This window comes from Dendropsophus ebraccatus, chromosome 8, assembly GCF_027789765.1.
Source record: "Dendropsophus ebraccatus isolate aDenEbr1 chromosome 8, aDenEbr1.pat, whole genome shotgun sequence".
NCBI lineage: Eukaryota > Metazoa > Chordata > Amphibia > Anura > Hylidae > Dendropsophus > Dendropsophus ebraccatus.
Genome location: NC_091461.1, coordinates 126,548,659 through 126,568,926, shown reverse-complemented (window position 1 = coordinate 126,568,926; position 20,268 = coordinate 126,548,659). Strand labels below are relative to the sequence as shown.

At 51.4% G+C, this 20,268-nt stretch overlaps 1 protein-coding gene across 4 annotated transcripts in view; it reads left to right on the top strand.

The window, feature by feature from the left end:
* SEC16B (SEC16 homolog B, endoplasmic reticulum export factor) overlaps positions 1-20,268 on the top strand; it is a 308,666-nt gene that overhangs the window by 174,941 nt on the left and 113,457 nt on the right. For 3 of the 4 annotated variants that reach the window (XM_069981715.1, XM_069981713.1, XM_069981716.1), the window contains exon 14: positions 4,626-4,763. The exons of the other annotated variant lie outside the window; for it this stretch is intronic. In XM_069981715.1, the coding sequence (XP_069837816.1) occupies positions 4,626-4,763 (138 nt within the window). The remainder of the gene's footprint in view (positions 1-4,625; positions 4,764-20,268) is intronic. 4 annotated transcript variants of the gene reach the window in all.

The window sequence follows — 20,268 nt, the reverse complement described above, 5'->3', positions numbered from 1 at the left end:
CTGTACTACATGTCCTGTACCACCCTCTCCCTGTACATGTCCTGTACCGCCCTCTCCCCATGCTACATGTCCTGTACCGCCCTCTCCCTGTACTACATGTCCTGCACCGCCCTCTCCCTGTACTACATGTCCTGTACCGCCCTCTCCCTGTACTACATGTCCTGTACTGCCCTCTCCCTGTACTACATGTCCTGTACTGCCCTCTCCCTGTACTACATGTCCTGTACTGCCCTCTCCCCATGCTACATGTCCTGTACCGCCCTCTCCCTGTACTACATGTCCTGTACCGCCCTCTCCCTGTATTACATGTCCTGTACCACCCTCTCCCCATGCTACATGTCCTGTACCGCCCTCTCCCTGTACTACATGTCCTGTACCGCCCTCTCCCTGTATTACATGTCCTGTACCACCCTCTCCCCATGCTACATGTCCTGTACCGCCCTCTCCCTGTACTACATGTCCTGCACCGCCCTCTCCCTGTACTACATGTCCTGCACCGCCCTCTCCCTGTACTACATGTCCTGTACCGCCCTCTCCCTGTACTACATGTCCTGTACCGCCCTCTCCCTGTATTACATGTCCTGTACCACCCTCTCCCCATGCTACATGTCCTGTACCTCCCTCTCCCTGTACTACATGTCCTGTACCGCCCTCTCCCTGTATTACATGTCCTGTACCGCCCTCTCCCCATGCTACATGTCCTGTACCGCCCTCTCCCTGTATTACATGTCCTGTACCGCCCTCTCCCCATGCTACATGTCCTGTACCGCCCTCTCCCTGTATTACATGTCCTGTACCGCCCTCTCCCTGTATTACATGTCCTGTACCGCCCTCTCCCTGTATTACATGTCCTGTACCGCCCTCTCCCCATGCTACATGTCCTGTACCGCCGTCTCCCTGTACTACATGTCCTGCACCGCCCTGTCCCTGTATTCCATGTCCTGTACCGCCCTCTCCCTGTACTACATGTCCTGTACCGCCCTCTCCCTGTATTACATGTCCTGTACCACCCTCTCCCCATGCTACATGTCCTGTACCGCCCTCTCCCTGTACTACATGTCCTGTACCACCCTCTCCCTGTACATGTCCTGTACCGCCCTCTCCCCCTGCTACATGTCCTGTACCGCCCTCTCCCTGTACTACATGTCCTGCACCGCCCTCTCCCTGTACTACATGTCCTGTACCGCCCTCTCCCTGTACTACATGTCCTGTACTGCCCTCTCCCTGTACTACATGTCCTGTACCGCCCTCTCCCTGTACTACATGTCCTGTACTGCCCTCTCCCCATGCTACATGTCCTGTACCGCCCTCTCCCTGTACTACATGTCCTGTACCGCCCTCTCCCTGTATTACATGTCCTGTACCACCCTCTCCCCATGCTACATGTCCTGTACCGCCCTCTCCCTGTACTACATGTCCTGTACCGCCCTCTCCCTGTATTACATGTCCTGTACCACCCTCTCCCCATGCTACATGTCCTGTACCGCCCTCTCCCTGTACTACATGTCCTGCACCGCCCTCTCCCTGTACTACATGTCCTGCACCGCCCTCTCCCTGTACTACCTGTCCTGTACCGCCCTCTCCCTGTACTACATGTCCTGTACCGCCCTCTCCCTGTATTACATGTCCTGTACCACCCTCTCCCCATGCTACATGTCCTGTACCTCCCTCTCCCTCTACTACATGTCCTGTACCGCCCTCTCCCTGTATTACATGTCCTGTACCGCCCTCTCCCCATGCTACATGTCCTGTACCGCCCTCTCCCTGTATTACATGTCCTGTACCGCCCTCTCCCCATGCTACATGTCCTGTACCGCCCTCTCCCTGTATTACATGTCCTGTACCGCCCTCTCCCTGTATTACATGTCCTGTACCGCCCTCTCCCTGTATTACATGTCCTGTACCGCCCTCTCCCCATGCTACATGTCCTGTACCGCCCTCTCCCTGTACTACATGTCCTGTACCACCCTCTCCCTGTACATGTCCTGTACCGCCCTCTCCCCATGCTACATGTCCTGTACCGCCCTCTCCCTGTACTACATGTCCTGCACCGCCCTCTCCCTGTACTACATGTGCTGTACCGGCCTCTCCCCATGCTACATGTCCTGTACCGCCCTCTCCCTGTATTACATGTCCTGTACCGGCCTCTCCCTGTATTACATGTCCTGTACCGCCCTCTCCCTGTACTACATGTCCTGTACCGCCCTCTCCCTGTACTACATGTCCTGTACCACCCTCTCCCTGTACTACATGTCCTGTACCGCCCTCTCCCTGTACTACATGTCCTGTACTGCCCTCTCCCTGTATTACATGTCCTGAACTGCCCTCTCCCTGTACTACATGTCCTGTACCACCCTCTCCCTGTACTACATGTCCTGTACTGCCCTCTCCCTGTACTACATGTCCTGTACCGCCCTCTCCCCATGCTACATGTCCTGTACCGCCCTCTCCCTGTATTACATGTCCTGTACTGCCCTCTCCCTGTACTACATGTCCTGTACCGCCCTCTCCCTGTATTACATGTCCTGTACCACCCTCTCCCTGTACTACATGTCCTGTACCGCCCTCTCCCCATGCTACATGTCCTGTACCGCCCTCTCCCTGTACTACATGTCCTGTACTGCCCTCTCCCTGTACTACATGTCCTGTACCGCCCTCTCCCTGTATTACATGTCCTGTACCACCCTCTCCCCATGCTACATGTCCTGTACCGCCCTCTCCCTGTACTACATGTCCTGCACCGCCCTCTCCCTGTACTACATGTCCTGCACCGCCCTCTCCCTGTACTACATGTCCTGTACCGCCCTCTCCCTGTACTACATGTCCTGTACCGCCCTCTCCCTGTATTACATGTCCTGTACCACCCTCTCCCCATGCTACATGTCCTGTACCTCCCTCTCCCTGTACTACATGTCCTGTACCGCCCTCTCCCTGTATTACATGTCCTGTACCGCCCTCTCCCCATGCTACATGTCCTGTACCGCCCTCTCCCTGTATTACATGTCCTGTACCGCCCTCTCCCCATGCTACATGTCCTGTACCGCCCTCTCCCTGTATTACATGTCCTGTACCGCCCTCTCCCTGTATTACATGTCCTGTACCGCCCTCTCCCTGTATTACATGTCCTGTACCGCCCTCTCCCCATGCTACATGTCCTGTACCGCCCTCTCCCTGTACTACATGTCCTGTACCACCCTCTCCCTGTACATGTCCTGTACCGCCCTCTCCCCATGCTACATGTCCTGTACCGCCCTCTCCCTGTACTACATGTCCTGCACCGCCCTCTCCCTGTACTACATGTGCTGTACCGGCCTCTCCCCATGCTACATGTCCTGTACCGCCCTCTCCCTGTATTACATGTCCTGTACCGCCCTCTCCCTGTATTACATGTCCTGTACCGCCCTCTCCCTGTACTACATGTCCTGTACCGCCCTCTCCCTGTACTACATGTCCTGTACCACCCTCTCCCTGTACTACATGTCCTGTACCGCCCTCTCCCTGTACTACATGTCCTGTACTGCCCTCTCCCTGTATTACATGTCCTGAACTGCCCTCTCCCTGTACTACATGTCCTGTACCACCCTCTCCCTGTACTACATGTCCTGTACTGCCCTCTCCCTGTACTACATGTCCTGTACCGCCCTCTCCCCATGCTACATGTCCTGTACCGCCCTCTCCCTGTATTACATGTCCTGTACTGCCCTCTCCCTGTACTACATGTCCTGTACCGCCCTCTCCCTGTATTACATGTCCTGTACCACCCTCTCCCTGTACTACATGTCCTGTACCGCCCTCTCCCCATGCTACATGTCCTGTACCGCCCTCTCCCTGTACTACATGTCCTGTACTGCCCTCTCCCTGTACTACATGTCCTGTACCACCCTCTCCCTGTACTACATGTCCTGTACTGCCCTCTCCCTGTACTACATGTCCTGTACCACCCTCTCCCTGTACTACATGTCCTGTACTGCCCTCTCCCTGTACTACATGTCCTGTACTGCCCTCTCCCTGTACTACATGTCCTGTACTGCCCTCTCCCTGTACTACATGTCCTGTACCGCCTTCTAAGGAGTCTATTACACCAACAGATTATCTGACAGATTTTTTGAGCTAAGGACAGAAATGAATTCTCCACAGAGAGTGCCTTTTTGCTTTGTGGGAAACAATCCATGCTGGAGACCCCACAGATTCCCCATTATCATTGGGTCTTAGGGAGAATATCAAGGAACAGTTTCTGGTGACGTAAATTTATTCTTTTGGTCGATCAGCAGGTTAGACAAATCTGCCCCCTAATGTGCAGTAATATCTTGACATGTTTCATCTATTGTCAGACTCATCAGATGATGAAAGATTCAGACAACTTTTCTTCCCTTGGACAACAGACCCGGACTCCCCCGGAGTCTAGAATATTGCTATTTATTGGCCATGTCATCTCCCTTTGTGTTATACTCAGCACTAGGAAGGAAAAATGAAGGGGTTAATCTACAAGAAGAGGACACAGCTTCTCTGTAAACGGCTGATGTGCTAGAGGAGGCCGGCAGAGCTGATGTGATTGGATTGCAGTGATCGGGGCTATATACTATAGCTCTGTCTGTTAATGCTAATTATTATTTTTCCTCTTTCAGATCTATAAGTTTGTGTATGCTGCTCGGCTGGTGGATTATGGTCTGACATCTGTTGCCCTACATTATTGTGAGTGCATCGCCCGCGCCATCCTCCTCTCCGGCTCCGGATCTCTGGTCTTGATATCCCAGTTAATTAAGGTGACTTAATCCTCCCTGCATGTACTGAGCTCCCTGACAGTCTTATTCAGTATCTCTGGCAGTATCAGTTAGTATCTCCAGTAGTATCAGTTAGTATCTCCAGTAGTATCAGTTAGTATATCCGGCAGTATTATTCCGTATCTCCGGCAGTATCAGTCAGTATCTCCGGCAGTATTATTCAATATCTCTAATATCAGTTAGTGTCTTCGGCAGTATTACTCCGTATCTCTGGCAGCATCAGTCAGTATCTCTGGCAGCATCAGTCAGTATCTCTGGCAGTATCAGTCAGTATCTCGGGCAGCATCAATCAGTATCTCCGGCAGCATCAGTCAGTATCTCGGGCAGCATCAGTCAGTATCTCGGGCAGCATCAGTCAGTATCTCCAGCAGCATCAGTCAGTATCTCCGGCAGTATCAGTCAGTATCTCGGGCAGCATCAATCAGTATCTCTGGCAGCATCAGTCAGTATCTCTGGCAGCATCAGTCAGTATCTCGGGCAGCATCAGTCAGTATCTCGGGCAGCATCAGTCAGTATCTCCGGCAGCATCAGTCAGTATCTCCGGCAGCATCAGTCAGTATCTCGGGCAGTATCAGTCAGTATCTCTGGCAGTATCAGTCAGTATCTCCGTCAGCATCAGTCAGTATCTCGGCCAGCATCAGTCAGTATCTCGGCAGCATCAGTCAGTATCTCGGCAGCATCAGTCAGTATCTCGGCAGCATCAGTCAGTATCTCGGGCAGCATCAGTCAGTATCTCGGGCAGTATTGTTTCCTTCCTCTATAGAAGCAGAACAGCTGATGGGGCACTTCTCTTCGCCGCTGTCAGACCGCGTTAACTCCACAACACGTCCCATCTGTTTTCCTCCCCGGATAGAATAACGTCCAATGCGTTTACAGCTAAAGATTATTCCAGCTCTCGGCACATTTCGCAGGAATCTCCCCGATGACATAAAACTTGTGGGAATAAACATGAATCATTAATGGCTTCTCGGCCGCCACTGAAATGTGTTTAACGCTTCAAGCTGAAGAATCGGCAATTCTGCATAAAAACGGTAAATGAAATCTTGGGGTCCCCGGGGGGCATTTCCCTCGTACTCGTTATTATCCCAGCCGGGTAACAGCCGTCATTGTGAGTGATCATTGTGCTGTCCTATTTACATCCAGCAGTCGGGAGGATCGGTCGGCTCTCCTGACACGGCTGCTCACAAAACACAAGGACATGAAATATCATTCTGGAGCATCTTATCTGACATAGTAACTTTCCTCTGTTATTCCTCCTGGAAATGGAAGAATAAGCTGGCAGCTAAGCCTTACCATTATGGTGACCCGGCACCAGCTAAAGTCAAGTCACTTCAAGTATACGGAGACTCCACGTATCATATGATCCCGCGGCAAGCAGCGGAGTAAGAGGATTCGATTCCAACTCAAAAGTATATTTCAAATACCCAGATCAACTAAAGACTCTCAGGTTTCTAGAAAGACTATTGGTTGTGCCCATTGCGCTGAGCTGGCTGAACTGATTGATTGTGCTGAACTGATTGATTGTGCTGAACTGATTGATTGTGCTGAACTGATTGATTATCCTGAACTGATTGATTGTCCTGATTGTACTGATGGAGGAGAAGCCATCACTCAGAGGAGAGGAGAGGACTGGGCTTGTGGATGTCAGTGATGGAGGAGAAGCCATCGCTGAGAGGAGGAGAGGAGAGGACTGGGCTTGTGGATGTCAGTGATGGAGGAGAAGCCATCGCTCAGAGGAGAGGAGAGGACTGGGCTTGTGGGTGTCAGTGATGGAGGAGAAGCCATCGCTCAGAGGAGAGGAGAGGAGAGGACTGGGCTTGTGGGTGTCAGTGATGGAGGAGAAGCCATCACTCAGAGGAGAGGAGAGGACTGGGCTTGTGGGTGTCAGTGATGGAGGAGAGGAGAGGAGAGGACTGGGCTTGTGGATGTCAGTGATGGAGGAGAAGCCATCACTCAGAGGAGAGGAGAGGACTGGGCTTGTGGATGTCAGTGATGGAGGAGAAGCCATCGCTCAGAGGAGAGGAGAGGACTGGGCTTGTGGATGTCAGTGATGGAGGAGAAGCCATCGCTCAGAGGAGGAGAGGAGAGGACTGGGCTTGTGGATGTCACTGATGGAGGAGAAGCCATCGCTCAGAGGAGAGGAGAGGACTGGGCTTGTGGATGTCAGTGATGGAGGAGAAGCCATCGCTCAGAGGAGAGGAGAGGACTGGGCTTGTGGATGTCAGTGATGGAGGAGAAGCCATCGCTCAGAGGAGGAGAGGAGAGGACTGGGCTTGTGGATGTCAGTGATGGAGGAGAAGCCATCGCTGAGAGGAGGAGAGGAGAGGACTGGGCTTGTGGATGTCAGTGATGGAGGAGAAGCCATCGCTCAGAGGAGAGGAGAGGACTGGGCTTGTGGATGTCAGTGATGGAGGAGAAGCCATCGCTCAGAGGAGGAGAGGAGAGGACTGGGCTTGTGGATGTCAGTGATGGAGAAGAAGCCATCGCTCAGAGGAGAGGAGAGGACTGGGCTTGTGGATGTCACTGATGGAGGAGAAGCCATCGCTCAGAGGAGAGGAGAGGACTGGGCTTGTGGATGTCAGTGATGGAGGAGAAGCCATCGCTCAGAGGAGAGGAGAGGACTGGGCTTGTGGATGTCAGTGATGGAGGAGAAGCCATCGCTCAGAGGAGGAGAGGAGAGGACTGGGCTTGTGGATGTCAGTGATGGAGGAGAAGCCATCGCTGAGAGGAGGAGAGGAGAGGACTGGGCTTGTGGATGTCAGTGATGGAGGAGAAGCCATCGCTCAGAGGAGAGAAGAGGACTGGGCTTGTGGGTGTCAGTGATGGAGGAGAGGAGAGGACTGGGCTTGTGGGTGTCAGTGATGGAGGAGAAGCCATCGCTCAGAGGAGGAGAGGAGAGGACTGGGCTTGTGGATGTCAGTGATGGAGGAGAAGCCATCGCTCAGAGGAGGAGAGGACTGGGCTTGTGGATGTCAGTGATGGAGGAGAAGCCATCGCTCAGAGGAGAGGAGAGGACTGGGCTTGTGGGTGTCAGTGATAGAGGAGAAGCCATCGCTCAGAGGAGGAGAGGAGAGGAGAGGACTGGGCTTGTGGATGTCAGTGATGGAGGAGAAGCCATCGCTCAGAGGAGAGGAGAGGACTGGGCTTGTGGATGTCAGTGATGGAGGAGAAGCCATCGCTCAGAGGAGAGGAGAGGACTGGGCTTGTAGGTGTCAGTGATGGAGGAGAAGCCATCGCTCAGAGGAGAGGAGAGGACTGGGCTTGTGGATGTCAGTGATGGAGGAGAAGCCATCGCTCAGAGGAGGAGAGGACTGGGCTTCTGGATGTCAGTGATGGAGGAGAAGCCATCGCTCAGAGGAGGAGAGGACTGGGCTTGTGGATGTCAGTGATGGAGGAGAAGCCATCGCTCAGAGGAGAGGAGAGGACTGGGCTTGTGGATGTCAGTGATGGAGGAGAAGCCATCACTCAGAGGAGAGGAGAGGACTGGGCTTGTGGATGTCAGTGATGGAGGAGAAGCCATCGCTCAGAGGAGGAGAGGAGAGGACTGGGCTTGTGGATGTCAGTGATGGAGGAGAAGCCATCGCTCAGAGGAGAGGAGAGGAGAGGACTGGGCTTGTGGATGTCAGTGATGGAGGAGAAGCCATCGCTCAGAGGAGAGGAGAGGACTGGGCTTGTGGATGTCAGTGATGGAGGAGAAGCCATCGCTCAGAGGAGAGGAGAGGACTGGGCTTGTGGATGTCAGTGATGGAGGAGAAGCCATCGCTCAGAGGAGGAGAGGACTGGGCTTGTGGATGTCAGTGATGGAGGAGAAGCCATCGCTGAGAGGAGGGAGAGGACTGGGCTTGTGGATGTCAGTGATGGAGGAGAAGCCATCGCTCAGAGGAGAGGAGAGGACTGGGCTTGTGGATGTCAGTGATGGAGGAGAAGCCATCGCTCAGAGGAGGAGAGGACTGGGCTTGTGGATGTCACTGATGGAGGAGAAGCCATCGCTGAGAGGAGGAGAGGACTGGGCTTGTGGATGTCAGTGATGGAGGAGAAGCCATCGCTCAGAGGAGAGGAGAGGACTGGGCTTGTGGATGTCAGTGATGGAGGAGAAGCCATCACTCAGAGGAGAGGAGAGGACTGGGCTTGTGGATGTCAGTGATGGAGGAGAAGCCATCGCTCAGAGGAGGAGAGGAGAGGACTGGGCTTGTGGATGTCAGTGATGGAGGAGAAGCCATCGCTCAGAGGAGAGGAGAGGACTGGGCTTGTGGATGTCAGTGATGGAGGAGAAGCCATCGCTCAGAGGAGGAGAGGACTGGGCTTGTGGGTGTCAGTGATGGAGGAGAAGCCATCGCTCAGAGGAGAGGAGAGGACTGGGCTTGTGGATGTCAGTGATGGAGGAGAAGCCATCGCTCAGAGGAGAGGAGAGGACTGGGCTTGTGGATGTCAGTGATGGAGGAGAAGCCATCGCTCAGAGGAGAGGAGAGGACTGGGCTTGTCGGTGTCAGTGATGGAGGAGAAGCCATCACTCAGAGGAGAGGAGAGGACTGGGCTTGTGGATGTCAGTGATGGAGGAGAAGCCATCGCTCAGAGGAGGAGAGGAGAGGACTGGGCTTGTGGGTGTCAGTGATGGAGGAGAAGCCATCGCTCAGAGGAGGAGAGGAGAGGACTGGGCTTGTGGATGTCAGTGATGGAGGAGAAGCCATCGCTCAGAGGAGAGGAGAGGACTGGGCTTGTGGATGTCAGTGATGGAGGAGAAGCCATCGCTCAGAGGAGGAGAGGACTGGGCTTGTGGATGTCAGTGATGGAGGAGAAGCCATCGCTCAGAGGAGAGGAGAGGACTGGGCTTGTAGGTGTCAGTGATGGAGGAGAAGCCATCGCTCAGAGGAGAGGAGAGGACTGGGCTTGTGGATGTCAGTGATGGAGGAGAAGCCATCGCTCAGAGGAGAGGAGAGGACTGGGCTTGTGGATGTCAGTGATGGAGGAGAAGCCATCGCTCAGAGGAGAGGAGTGGACTGGGCTTGTGGATGTCAGTGATGGAGGAGAAGCCATCGCTCAGAGGAGAGGAGAGGACTAGGCTTGTGGATGTCAGTGATGGAGGAGAAGCCATCGCTCAGAGGAGAGGAGAGGACTGGGCTTGTGGGTGTCAGTGATGGAGGAGAAGCCATCGCTCAGAGGAGGAGAGGAGAGGACTGGGCTTGTGGGTGTCAGTGATGGAGGAGAAGCCATCGCTCAGAGGAGGAGAGGAGAGGACTGGGCTTGTGGATGTCAGTGATGGAGGAGAAGCCATCGCTCAGAGGAGGAGAGGAGAGGACTGGGCTTGTGGGTGTCAGTGATGGAGGAGAAGCCATCGCTCAGAGGAGAGGAGAGGACTGGGCTTGTGGATGTCAGTGATGGAGGAGAAGTCATCGCTCAGAGGAGGAGAGGAGAGGACTGGGCTTGTGGATGTCAGTGATGGAGGAGAGGAGAGGACTGGGCTTGTGGATGTCAGTGATGGAGGAGAGGAGAGGACTGGGCTTGTGGGTGTCAGTGATGGAGGAGAAGCCATCGCTCAGAGGAGAGGAGAGGAGAGGACTGGGCTTGTGGGTGTCAGTGATGGAGGAGAAGCCATCGCTCAGAGGAGAGGGCTTGTGGATGTCAGTGATGGAGGAGAAGCCATCGCTCAGAGGAGGAGAGGAGAGGACTGGGCTTGTGGATGTCAGTGATGGAGGAGAAGCCATCACTCAGAGGAGAGGAGAGGACTAGGCTTGTGGATGTCAGTGATGGAGGAGAAGCCATCGCTCAGAGGAGAGGAGAGGACTAGGCTTGTGGATGTCAGTGATGGAGGAGAAGCCATCGCTCAGAGGAGAGGAGAGGACTGGGCTTGTGGATGTCAGTGATGGAGGAGAAGCCAGAACTCCCCCCCCCCCCCTCCCCCATTTGAGGGGTCAGTAGCATTACCCTACGCATGTCTGAGGATTGTGGGAGCAGGGGGTGAGGAGGGTGAGTAACGGCCCCTTTATGTCACTGCAGAGGGGACCCGGCTCAGCCGCACACTTATGAATGGTGATCACAGTTGTTTGTAAGTCAAACGAATAGGTTGTATCTTTGGTGCACTACTACTCAACCAGTGACGTACAAAGATGGTACTGGTGACGCCATTTCTGTGGTGGTTGGTCGGTTCTGTTGCACAGCTCAGCCAGGGGCGGTAGTGTCCTGACGCCAGGGCTAGTCCAGCACACAGGGGGGATGTTGGTACCTGCTTTGTGTTGCGGTCGGCTTTACTCCCCTAGAAATGTTCAGTGACCTGCCGGGCTGTGATAGGTCCCTTGTCACTGTAGTCCTGAGTGGCAACTGACCCCCCCGGACTATTGGTACCGCCAACCACAGAAAGGGGAAAAATAACCCAAGGTGTGCAGCTAGTGTGTATAGGTGCTGGTGCGGAGGAAAGGATGACTGAGTCCCAGTGATATAGAAATATACCAGCTTTACTGTACAGACTCTTGGAATACAGAACACTTTGGCAGTAAATAACTTTTGTGGACACAGGCTTTAGTGTTTCACTGGATCTGTGGTGAGAGATTCTTGTAAGTGCTGATATACGAGAGATAGATGTAGTGGTGCTTGTATAGTTTCGAGTTGAGCAGTGAAGAGGAGAGGAGTTTGTCAAGAGGGTCCAAACCCAAAATAGTACTGTGCTTTGCCGGAACTTTAGAGAGAAGAATACTTGAGAGAGAAGTTACTTGTGTCTGTGTTTAGACTATGTCTGACCACCTTCTACCCTACAGTGTCGAGTTACCTGTCCTACTAGGGTGACACAAGCCCCAGTCGTGGTTACCTGGGTGAAGCTAAGTGTCCGGAATTTTCCTGATTTACCCGCACTGCGAGATAGAATACATAGACCTTATTTATGGTAGCTTTGTTCTACCTGGGTCAGTTCCCTTTGTAGCTTATAATACTGCCCTGCACTTTGTAGAGTGGTTCTCAGCGTGGGCTGGGATGATCACCAACTTGTCCTCCTTCTGTAGTGTCTAGCACTGCATAGTGAAAGTAGTCAACAGACTAAAGAAACTGAGAATCTCTAGCTGCTACATACACGTGGGTGCTGACTCTCTAACACAACTGAACTGTTACGGACAGGGGTCCTGGCAGAGCCAGGCCCTGGCTTAACTACAGAAGGGACACCTACTCTGTGTGTCTCCCTCCCACGAGAATCTGTGTAAGACTGAACCACACTTCCTCCCACCAAGTGACCACTTCCTACAGGGGTGTGTAAGGGGCTCTGTGAGTGGTGAAGAATGTGTGCAAGAAGAGAATGAAAGTGATAGGTTAGATAGGAAGAGTATCTCTATTGAACAATAAAATACATAATATAGAAGGAACAGTAACCCTTTGTTCACTACAGCTGTGCAATAAATAAAAGCTTACATACAAAACACTGACATCTAGTGGTGAAATAATAAACTACCTTCATCACTACTTAACAGAGTAAAACTGCTTTTGTCTGTAAACATGTTATGAACAGATGACTGATGAGATCAGACGTCGGTATTTAGCTGAGTGGGATCCACTCACCTGTGCGCATGAGTAAGGAAGCCCCGCCTTCCGAAACGTCGCGCGGCAGGGAGAGGACGCCTAACCTCGAGCTACCTCCAGTGCTCTGAGAACACACAGCCGAAGTTCTACTACTGCACTTAATAAAAGAGTCAAGATGAAGACTACTGAAATGTGAGTGTACTTTTTCTTATATTGCACACTCACTATAGAAGGTCACGTTGTGTTGTGGGATACCTGTATCATTGGACTGTTACATGCCAAAGAAGTGGGAGTTGGCGGTATCCACGTTTATTGCTCACGATTGAGCTTACTTGTGGTCCGAGGCCAGACATTGCACTTTGTTAAAACTGCTTTTGCGACAGTTGTGGCATACAAACCACCCGTGGTGCAGCAACACATATGAGGGCATCTCTCGAATTTCAAATGTAGGGGAATAGAAATACGAGTCAAATTCTGTTTCCACATTCCTAATCCGGTGTGACAGGAGACGTAGCGTAGATGTATATATGGAATATCGGCCGAGGGACATGTATGTATGGACTAATGGCCATGGGTGCAAGTATATATGGAGTAACGGCCGAGGGTGCATGTATATATGGAGTAACGGCCGAGGGTGCATGTATATATGGAGTAACGGCCAAGGGGACATGTATAAATGGAGTAACGGCCGAGGGTGCATGTATATATGGATCAACGGCCGTGGGTGCAAGTATATATGGAGTATTGGCTGTGGGTGCATGTATGTATGGAGTAACGGCCGAGGGTGCATGTATGTATGGAGTAACGGCCGTGGGTGCAAGTATATATGGAGTATTGGCCGTGGGTGCATGTATGTATAGAGTAACGCCCGTGGGTGCAAGTATATATGGAGTATTGGCCGTGGGTGCATGTATGTATGGAGTAACTGCTGAGGGTGCATGTATATATGGAGTAATGGCTTTCAATCAAACAGGTCTTTCTTATATACCTCCACTAGTGATGAGTGCATGTACAAAAATGACCTTGAGCCAGGGCCGTATTAACAGCTGCTGCTGCCCTAGGCCCTACACTGGATACACTGTGACTTGATAACACACACACCAGACCTGATACCACCACACTGTGACTGGATAACACCGCCATACCAGACCTGATACCACCATACTGTGACTGGATAACACCGCCATACCAGACCTGATACCACCATACTGTGACTGCATAACACACACACCAGACCTGATACCACCATACTGTGACTGCATAACACACACACCAGACCTGATACCACCATACTGTGACTGCATAACACACACACCAGACCTGATACCACCATACTGTGACTGGATAACACCACCATACCAGACCTGACCAATACCATCATACTGTGACTGGATAACACTGCCACACCAGACCTGATACCGCCATACTGTTACTGGATAAGACACAAACCAGACCTGATACCACCATACTGTGACTGGATAACACCGCCATACCAGACCTGATACCACCACACAGTGACTGGATAACACCGCCACTGAACCCTCTGCACCCTCCCCCCATGCCCCATTACTGGACACTCTGCACCCCCCCCCCCATTACTGGACACTCTGCCCCCCCCATTACTGGAAACTGGAAACGCCACCTTCCCCTCTGATTACTCTGCGCCTCCCCCCTTATAGGACCCTCCCACACACACCCACACCCAATTACTGTACCCTCTGAAACCCACCTATTACTGGACCCTCTGCACCTCCCAATACTCCACTCTCTGCACCCCCCATTACTGGACCCTCTGCACCCCCCCCATTACTGGACACTCTACACCCCCCTAATTACTCTGCACCCCCCATTATTGCACACTCTACACCCCCCTCCCCATTACTGGACACTCTAATGCCCCCCCATTACAGGACCCTCTGCATCCCCCCCATTACTGGACCCTCTGCACCCCCCATTACTCTGCACCCCCCATTACTGGACACTCTACATCCCCCCCCAATTACTCTGCGTCCCCCCCCATTACTGCACACTCTACACCCCCCCCTCCCTATTACTGGACACTCTGCTGCCCCCCCATTACTGGACACTCTGCTGCCCCCCCCCATTACTGGACACTCTGCTGCCCCCCCCCCTATTACTGGACACTCTGCACCCCCCCCCATGACTGGACCCTCTACACCCCCCACATTACTCTGTGCCCTCCCATTACTGGACCCTCTGCACCGCCCCCACTACTGGACACTCTGCACCCCTCCTGTTACTGCACCCTCTACACCCCCCCCACATTCTACTGGACACTCTGCACCCCCCCCATTACTGGACACTCTGCCCCCCCCCATTACTGGACACTCTGCCCCCCCCATTACTGGACACTCTGCACTGCCCCCTCCCCCACTACTGGACACTCTGCACCCCCCCCATTACTGGACACTCTGCACCCCCCCCATTACTGGACACTCTGCCCCCCCCCATTACTGGACACTCTGCACCCCCCCCCATTACTGGACACTCTGCCCCCCCCCCCAATTACTCTGCACCCCTCCCGTTACTGCACACTCTACACCCCCCTCCCCCACTACTGGACACTCTGCACCCCCCCCCCCATTACTGGACACTCTGCACCCCCCCCATTACTGGACACTCTGCACCCCCCTCCCCAATACTGGACACTCTGCACCCCTCCCCCATTACTGGACACTCTGCACCCCCCCCCCATTACTGGACACTCTGTACCCCCCCCCATTACTGAACACTCTGCACCCCCCCATTACTGGACACTCTGCACCCCCCCATTACTGGACACTCTGCACCCCCCTCCCCAATACTGGACACTCTGCACCCCTCCCCCATTACTGGACACTCTGCACCCCCCCCCCATTACTGGACACTCTGCACCCCCCCCCATTACTGGACACTCTGCACCCCCCCATTACTGGACACTCTGCACCCCCCCCCCCATTACTGCACACTCTACACCCCCCCCCCATTACTGGACACCCTGCACCCCCCCCCCCATTTCTGGACCCTCTGCAACCCCCCCCCCATTGCTGGACACTCTGCACCCCCCCCCCCCATTATTGGACACCATCCCCGTTTCTGGACACTCTGCAGAGCTTTCCCCTCCCCCCCCCCCCCCCCCCCCCCGACCTCAGAGACAGGATTGTATACTGATCTGCCCAAGTTTACAGAAGAATTTGTATATATATGTCATGTAGTGTGTATAAAGTGGTATATACTATATATTGTGTAGTATGTGTATATACTATATACTGTGTACTGTGTATATATACTGGTATGTACTATATATTGTGTAGTGTGTGTGTATATAGTGGTGTGTATTTGGTGTGTGTGTATGTATATATATATATATCTATATCATAAAAATCAAAGTCTGTCTGTCCTTCTGTCTATCTGTCTGTCCTTCTGTCTGTCTGTCCTTCTGTCTGTCTGTCCGTCTGTCCTCTATAGACTTCCAAACGTCTGAACCGTTTGACCCCAAATTTGGCCCACAGATACATTGGGTGCCCGGGAAGGTTATTGCGAAGGTCCCGTCCCCGCCAGATGTACAGGAGGGGAGGGGGAGGGGAAAGAGAGGCGCCCCATAGAGATGAATGGGAAAATCTCCTCACTGCACACAGGTGATATAATTAGCTGCAGCAGACACGGCAGTTGGAGCCTTAGCAACCAATAGGATTACTGCTTTCATTTTCACAGGGAGCAATGGTTGTTAGGGAAGCTGCCTCACACAATCCGCAGTAATAACTGGTAGACCCCCTACTCCATCTATACAGTACATGTATACAGGACCCCCTACTCCATCTATACAGTACATTTATACAGGACCCCCTACTCCATCTATACAGTACATGTATATACAGGACCCCTACTCCATCTATACAGTACATGTATATACAGGACTCCCTACTCCATCTATACAGTACATGTATACAGGACCCCCTACTCTATCTATACAGTACATGTATATACAGGACCCCCTACTCCATCTATACAGTACAGGTATACAGGACCCCCTACTCCATCTATACAGTACATGTATACAGGACCCCCTACTCCATCTATACAGTACATGTATATACAGGACCCCCTACTCCATCTATACAGTACATGTATATACAAGACCCCCTACTCCATCTATACAGGTATACAGGGCCCCTTACTCCATCCATACAGTACATGTATATACAGGGCACTACAGGTATACCAAACTGTGAGTGGATAACACTGCCATACCAGACCTGACCAATACCTCCATACTGTGACTGGGTAACACCGCCATACCAGACCTGACCAATACCGCCATACTGTGACTGGATAACACCGCTATACCAGACCTGACCAATACCGCCACATTGTGACTGGAGAACACCGCCACACCAGACCTGACCAATACCGCCATACTGTGACTGGATAACACCGCCATACCAGACCTGACCAATACCGACACACTGTGACTAAATAACACTGCCATTCCAGACCTGACCAATACCGCCATACTGTGACTGGATAACACCGCTATACCAGACCTGACCAATACCGCCATACCCCCCTCGAAAAGACACCAGATTTTCTGGCAAGTCTGAACGGGAGGGTACTGCCCCTCTGCAAGGTGCTACCCTACGCACCAGACCATGGGTGCCTAATGGTAAATACGACCCTGCAGATATACAGGACACTAAAGGTATACAGGACCCCAAAACTATACACTACAGGTGCACGGGACCTCCACCAACTATATACTACAGGTATACAGGACCCCAAACTTTACACTACAGGTATATAGGACCCCAAAACTATACACTACAGGTATACAGGACCTCCACCAACTATATAATTCAGGTATACACGACCTCCACCAACTATATACTACAGGTATACAGGACCCCAAACTATACACTACAGGTATACAGGACCCCAAAACTATACCCTACAGGTATACAGGAACTCCACCAACTATATACTACAGGTATACAGCACATTCACCAACTCTATACTACAGGTATACAGGACCCCAAAGCTATATACTACAGGTATACAGGACCCCCGAACTATATACTACAGGTATACAAGACCTCCACCAATTATACACTACAGGTATACAGGACCCCCAAACTATATACTACAGGTATACAAGACCTCCACCAATTATACACTACAGGTATCCAGGACCCTCAAACTATAAACTACAGGTATACAGGACCTTCACCAACTATACATTACAGGTATACAGCACCAACTATATACTACAGGTATACAGGACCCCAAACTATACAGTACAGGTATACAGGACCTTCACCAACTGTACACTGCAGGTATACAGGACCCCCCAACTATCCACTATCGGTGTACGGCCCCCCCCTAACTATGCACTACAGATATGCGAGACCCCTAAAAACTATACATTGTGGGTATACAGAACCCCTCCAACTATGCACTACAGGTATACACTAATTTCACTGATTAACTCAGATGAAACAATACGTTTAGCTTGGCCTCCTGGGCACCTTAGAACAAATCTAATTAACACACTGACACTTTATATCCGGGTACATTTTCTAGTATATCATAAAAATGAAAGTCTGTCTGTCTGTCTGTCCCATATAGACTTCCAAACACCTGAACCGTTTGACCCCAAATTTGGCCCACAGATACATTGGGTGCCCGGGAAGGTTAGAGCGAAGGTCCCGTCCCCGCCAGATGTACAGGAGGGGAGGGGGAGGCGGAGGGGGAAGAGCGGCGCCCCATAGAAATTAATGGGAGAATCTCCCCACTGCAAACACATGCAGCTAATTATATCACCTGTCTCCAGCAGAAATGGCAGTTGGGAGCCTTAGCAACCAATAGGATTACTACTTTTGTTTTCACAGCGAGCTGGAATCTGATTGGTTGCTAGGGCGGCTGCCTCACAACAGATCCACAGAAATATATGGTAGACCCCCTACTCCAACTATACAGTACAGGTATACAGGAAACTACAGGTATACAGGAACCCAAAACTATACACTACAGGTATACAGGACCTCCACCAACTATATACTACAGGTATACAGGACGCTACAGGTATACATACCTACCAACATTTTGGACAGCCAAAGAGGGACAGTTGTGGTTCATGGTAGGAACATTTTACAGGCATTTCTTTTTAATTTAAGGATGCATTTACACATCCAGGATCTGCTGCAGATTGATGCATTTAGTTACATCAATGTCTGCAAATCTGCAGCAGATCCTGTATGTGTAACTGCATCCTTAGGTCGCATTCACACATCAGTAACTCTGTCTGTAATTTCTGACCCAAAACTGCGGACAGGATTACAGATGTGTTTCAGTTCCTGTCGGCATTTGCAGGGACACCTGTCAGATAGGTGACACAGACGCACAATGGCTTTATCGCTTTGTTGCAGCATGGATCATGTCCCCAAATGGATCAGAAACACCTATAGATGTGTGTATGGGGCCATAGAACTCAATAAATCTGCATGTGTGACAGCGGCCATAACATCACATGATTCATGGAAATATAACAATGTGTAGGATCCAGCGTGCACCACATGATAGAATAATATGCAGGTTTGGGTCTATTATACAGTAAGAAACCAGACACTTTCTAGAGCAACATAGAAGGCTTATTGATGCAAATCTAATTCCTAGGGACATGTAAGGGGCAAAGAGGGACATGGGGCAATAGTAGGGACTGTCCCTCTAAAAGAGGCAATGTTGGCAATGTTGTATATAACCAGGCTCTGTATATAACACTACCAATGTTGTATATAACCAGGCTCTGTATATAACACTGCCAATGTTGTATATAACCAGGCTCTGTATATAACACTACCAATGTTATATATAACCAGGCTCTGTATATAACACTGCCAATGTTGTATATAACCAGGCTCTGTATATAACACTGCCAATGTTGTATATAACCAGGCTCTGTATATAACACTACCAATGTTGTATATAACCAGGCTTTGTATATAACACTGCCAATGTTGTATATAACTAGGCTGTCATGAATGTGCCTGGGATGAACTCCGTGCGCCCCTCAGCTCGTGCTGCGCGGCTGAGATGGCGCTGATATTCAGTGTTTTGTATGTCTTGTGCAGTAACCTGAACCCTGTCTGAACACTGGCCTATTTCTATCATGATGTTCAGCCCCACCCGTCTGCTGTGTGCTCTGGCTATTTAGGAGTTAACTGCTGCCAGTTCTGATCCGCAGGTGATTCTGTTTGGAACCAGGAGCCTTGTCCAATAGGGGCCGGGAGTTTCTCCTTATTCCCTATAAGTGTTTGGCTGAGGCTCATTCTGGTGCCGGATATTGAGCGTGTCTCTGCCTGCTTCTGCCTCTGGTTAGCTCTGTGTTTATTCTGACTATTTTTGCCTTGTATTCTGACTATCCCTGCTAGCTGCTGCCCCTGACCTTATTGCCTGTTTATTGACCTTGCTTGTTGGATTGTGATTTTGTACTGCGCTGCCCGATTGTTGTGACCCGGACTGTTGACCATTCTTTATTGTGTTTTGTCTGTCTGTCTTGTCTTTTTGTCCCACCAAGCCAGTACAGTGACCGCCGCCCAGTTGCTGCCCTGGGGTTTAGCCTAGGGGGGCAAGTAGGTAGAGTCAGTGGGCGGGGCTGAGCTTAGGGTGCACTGTCTCTGTGTGTCTGGTGTCACCGGTTCCTGACACAGGCTCTGTATATAACACTGCCAATGTTGTATATAACCAGGCTGTATATCACACTGCCAATGTTGTATATAACCAGGCTGTATATAACACTGCCAATGTTGTATATAACCAGGCTGTATATTACACTGCCAATGTTGTATATAACCAGGCTGTATATAACACTGCCAATGTTGTATATAACCAGGCTCTGTATACAGTCTGATCACATGGCATTTCAGTTTGGCTATTAGGTATTTAGGATGTTTAAAGTTTTTAGTTCATTTCTAATGTGCAGAAGCTACAATTTACA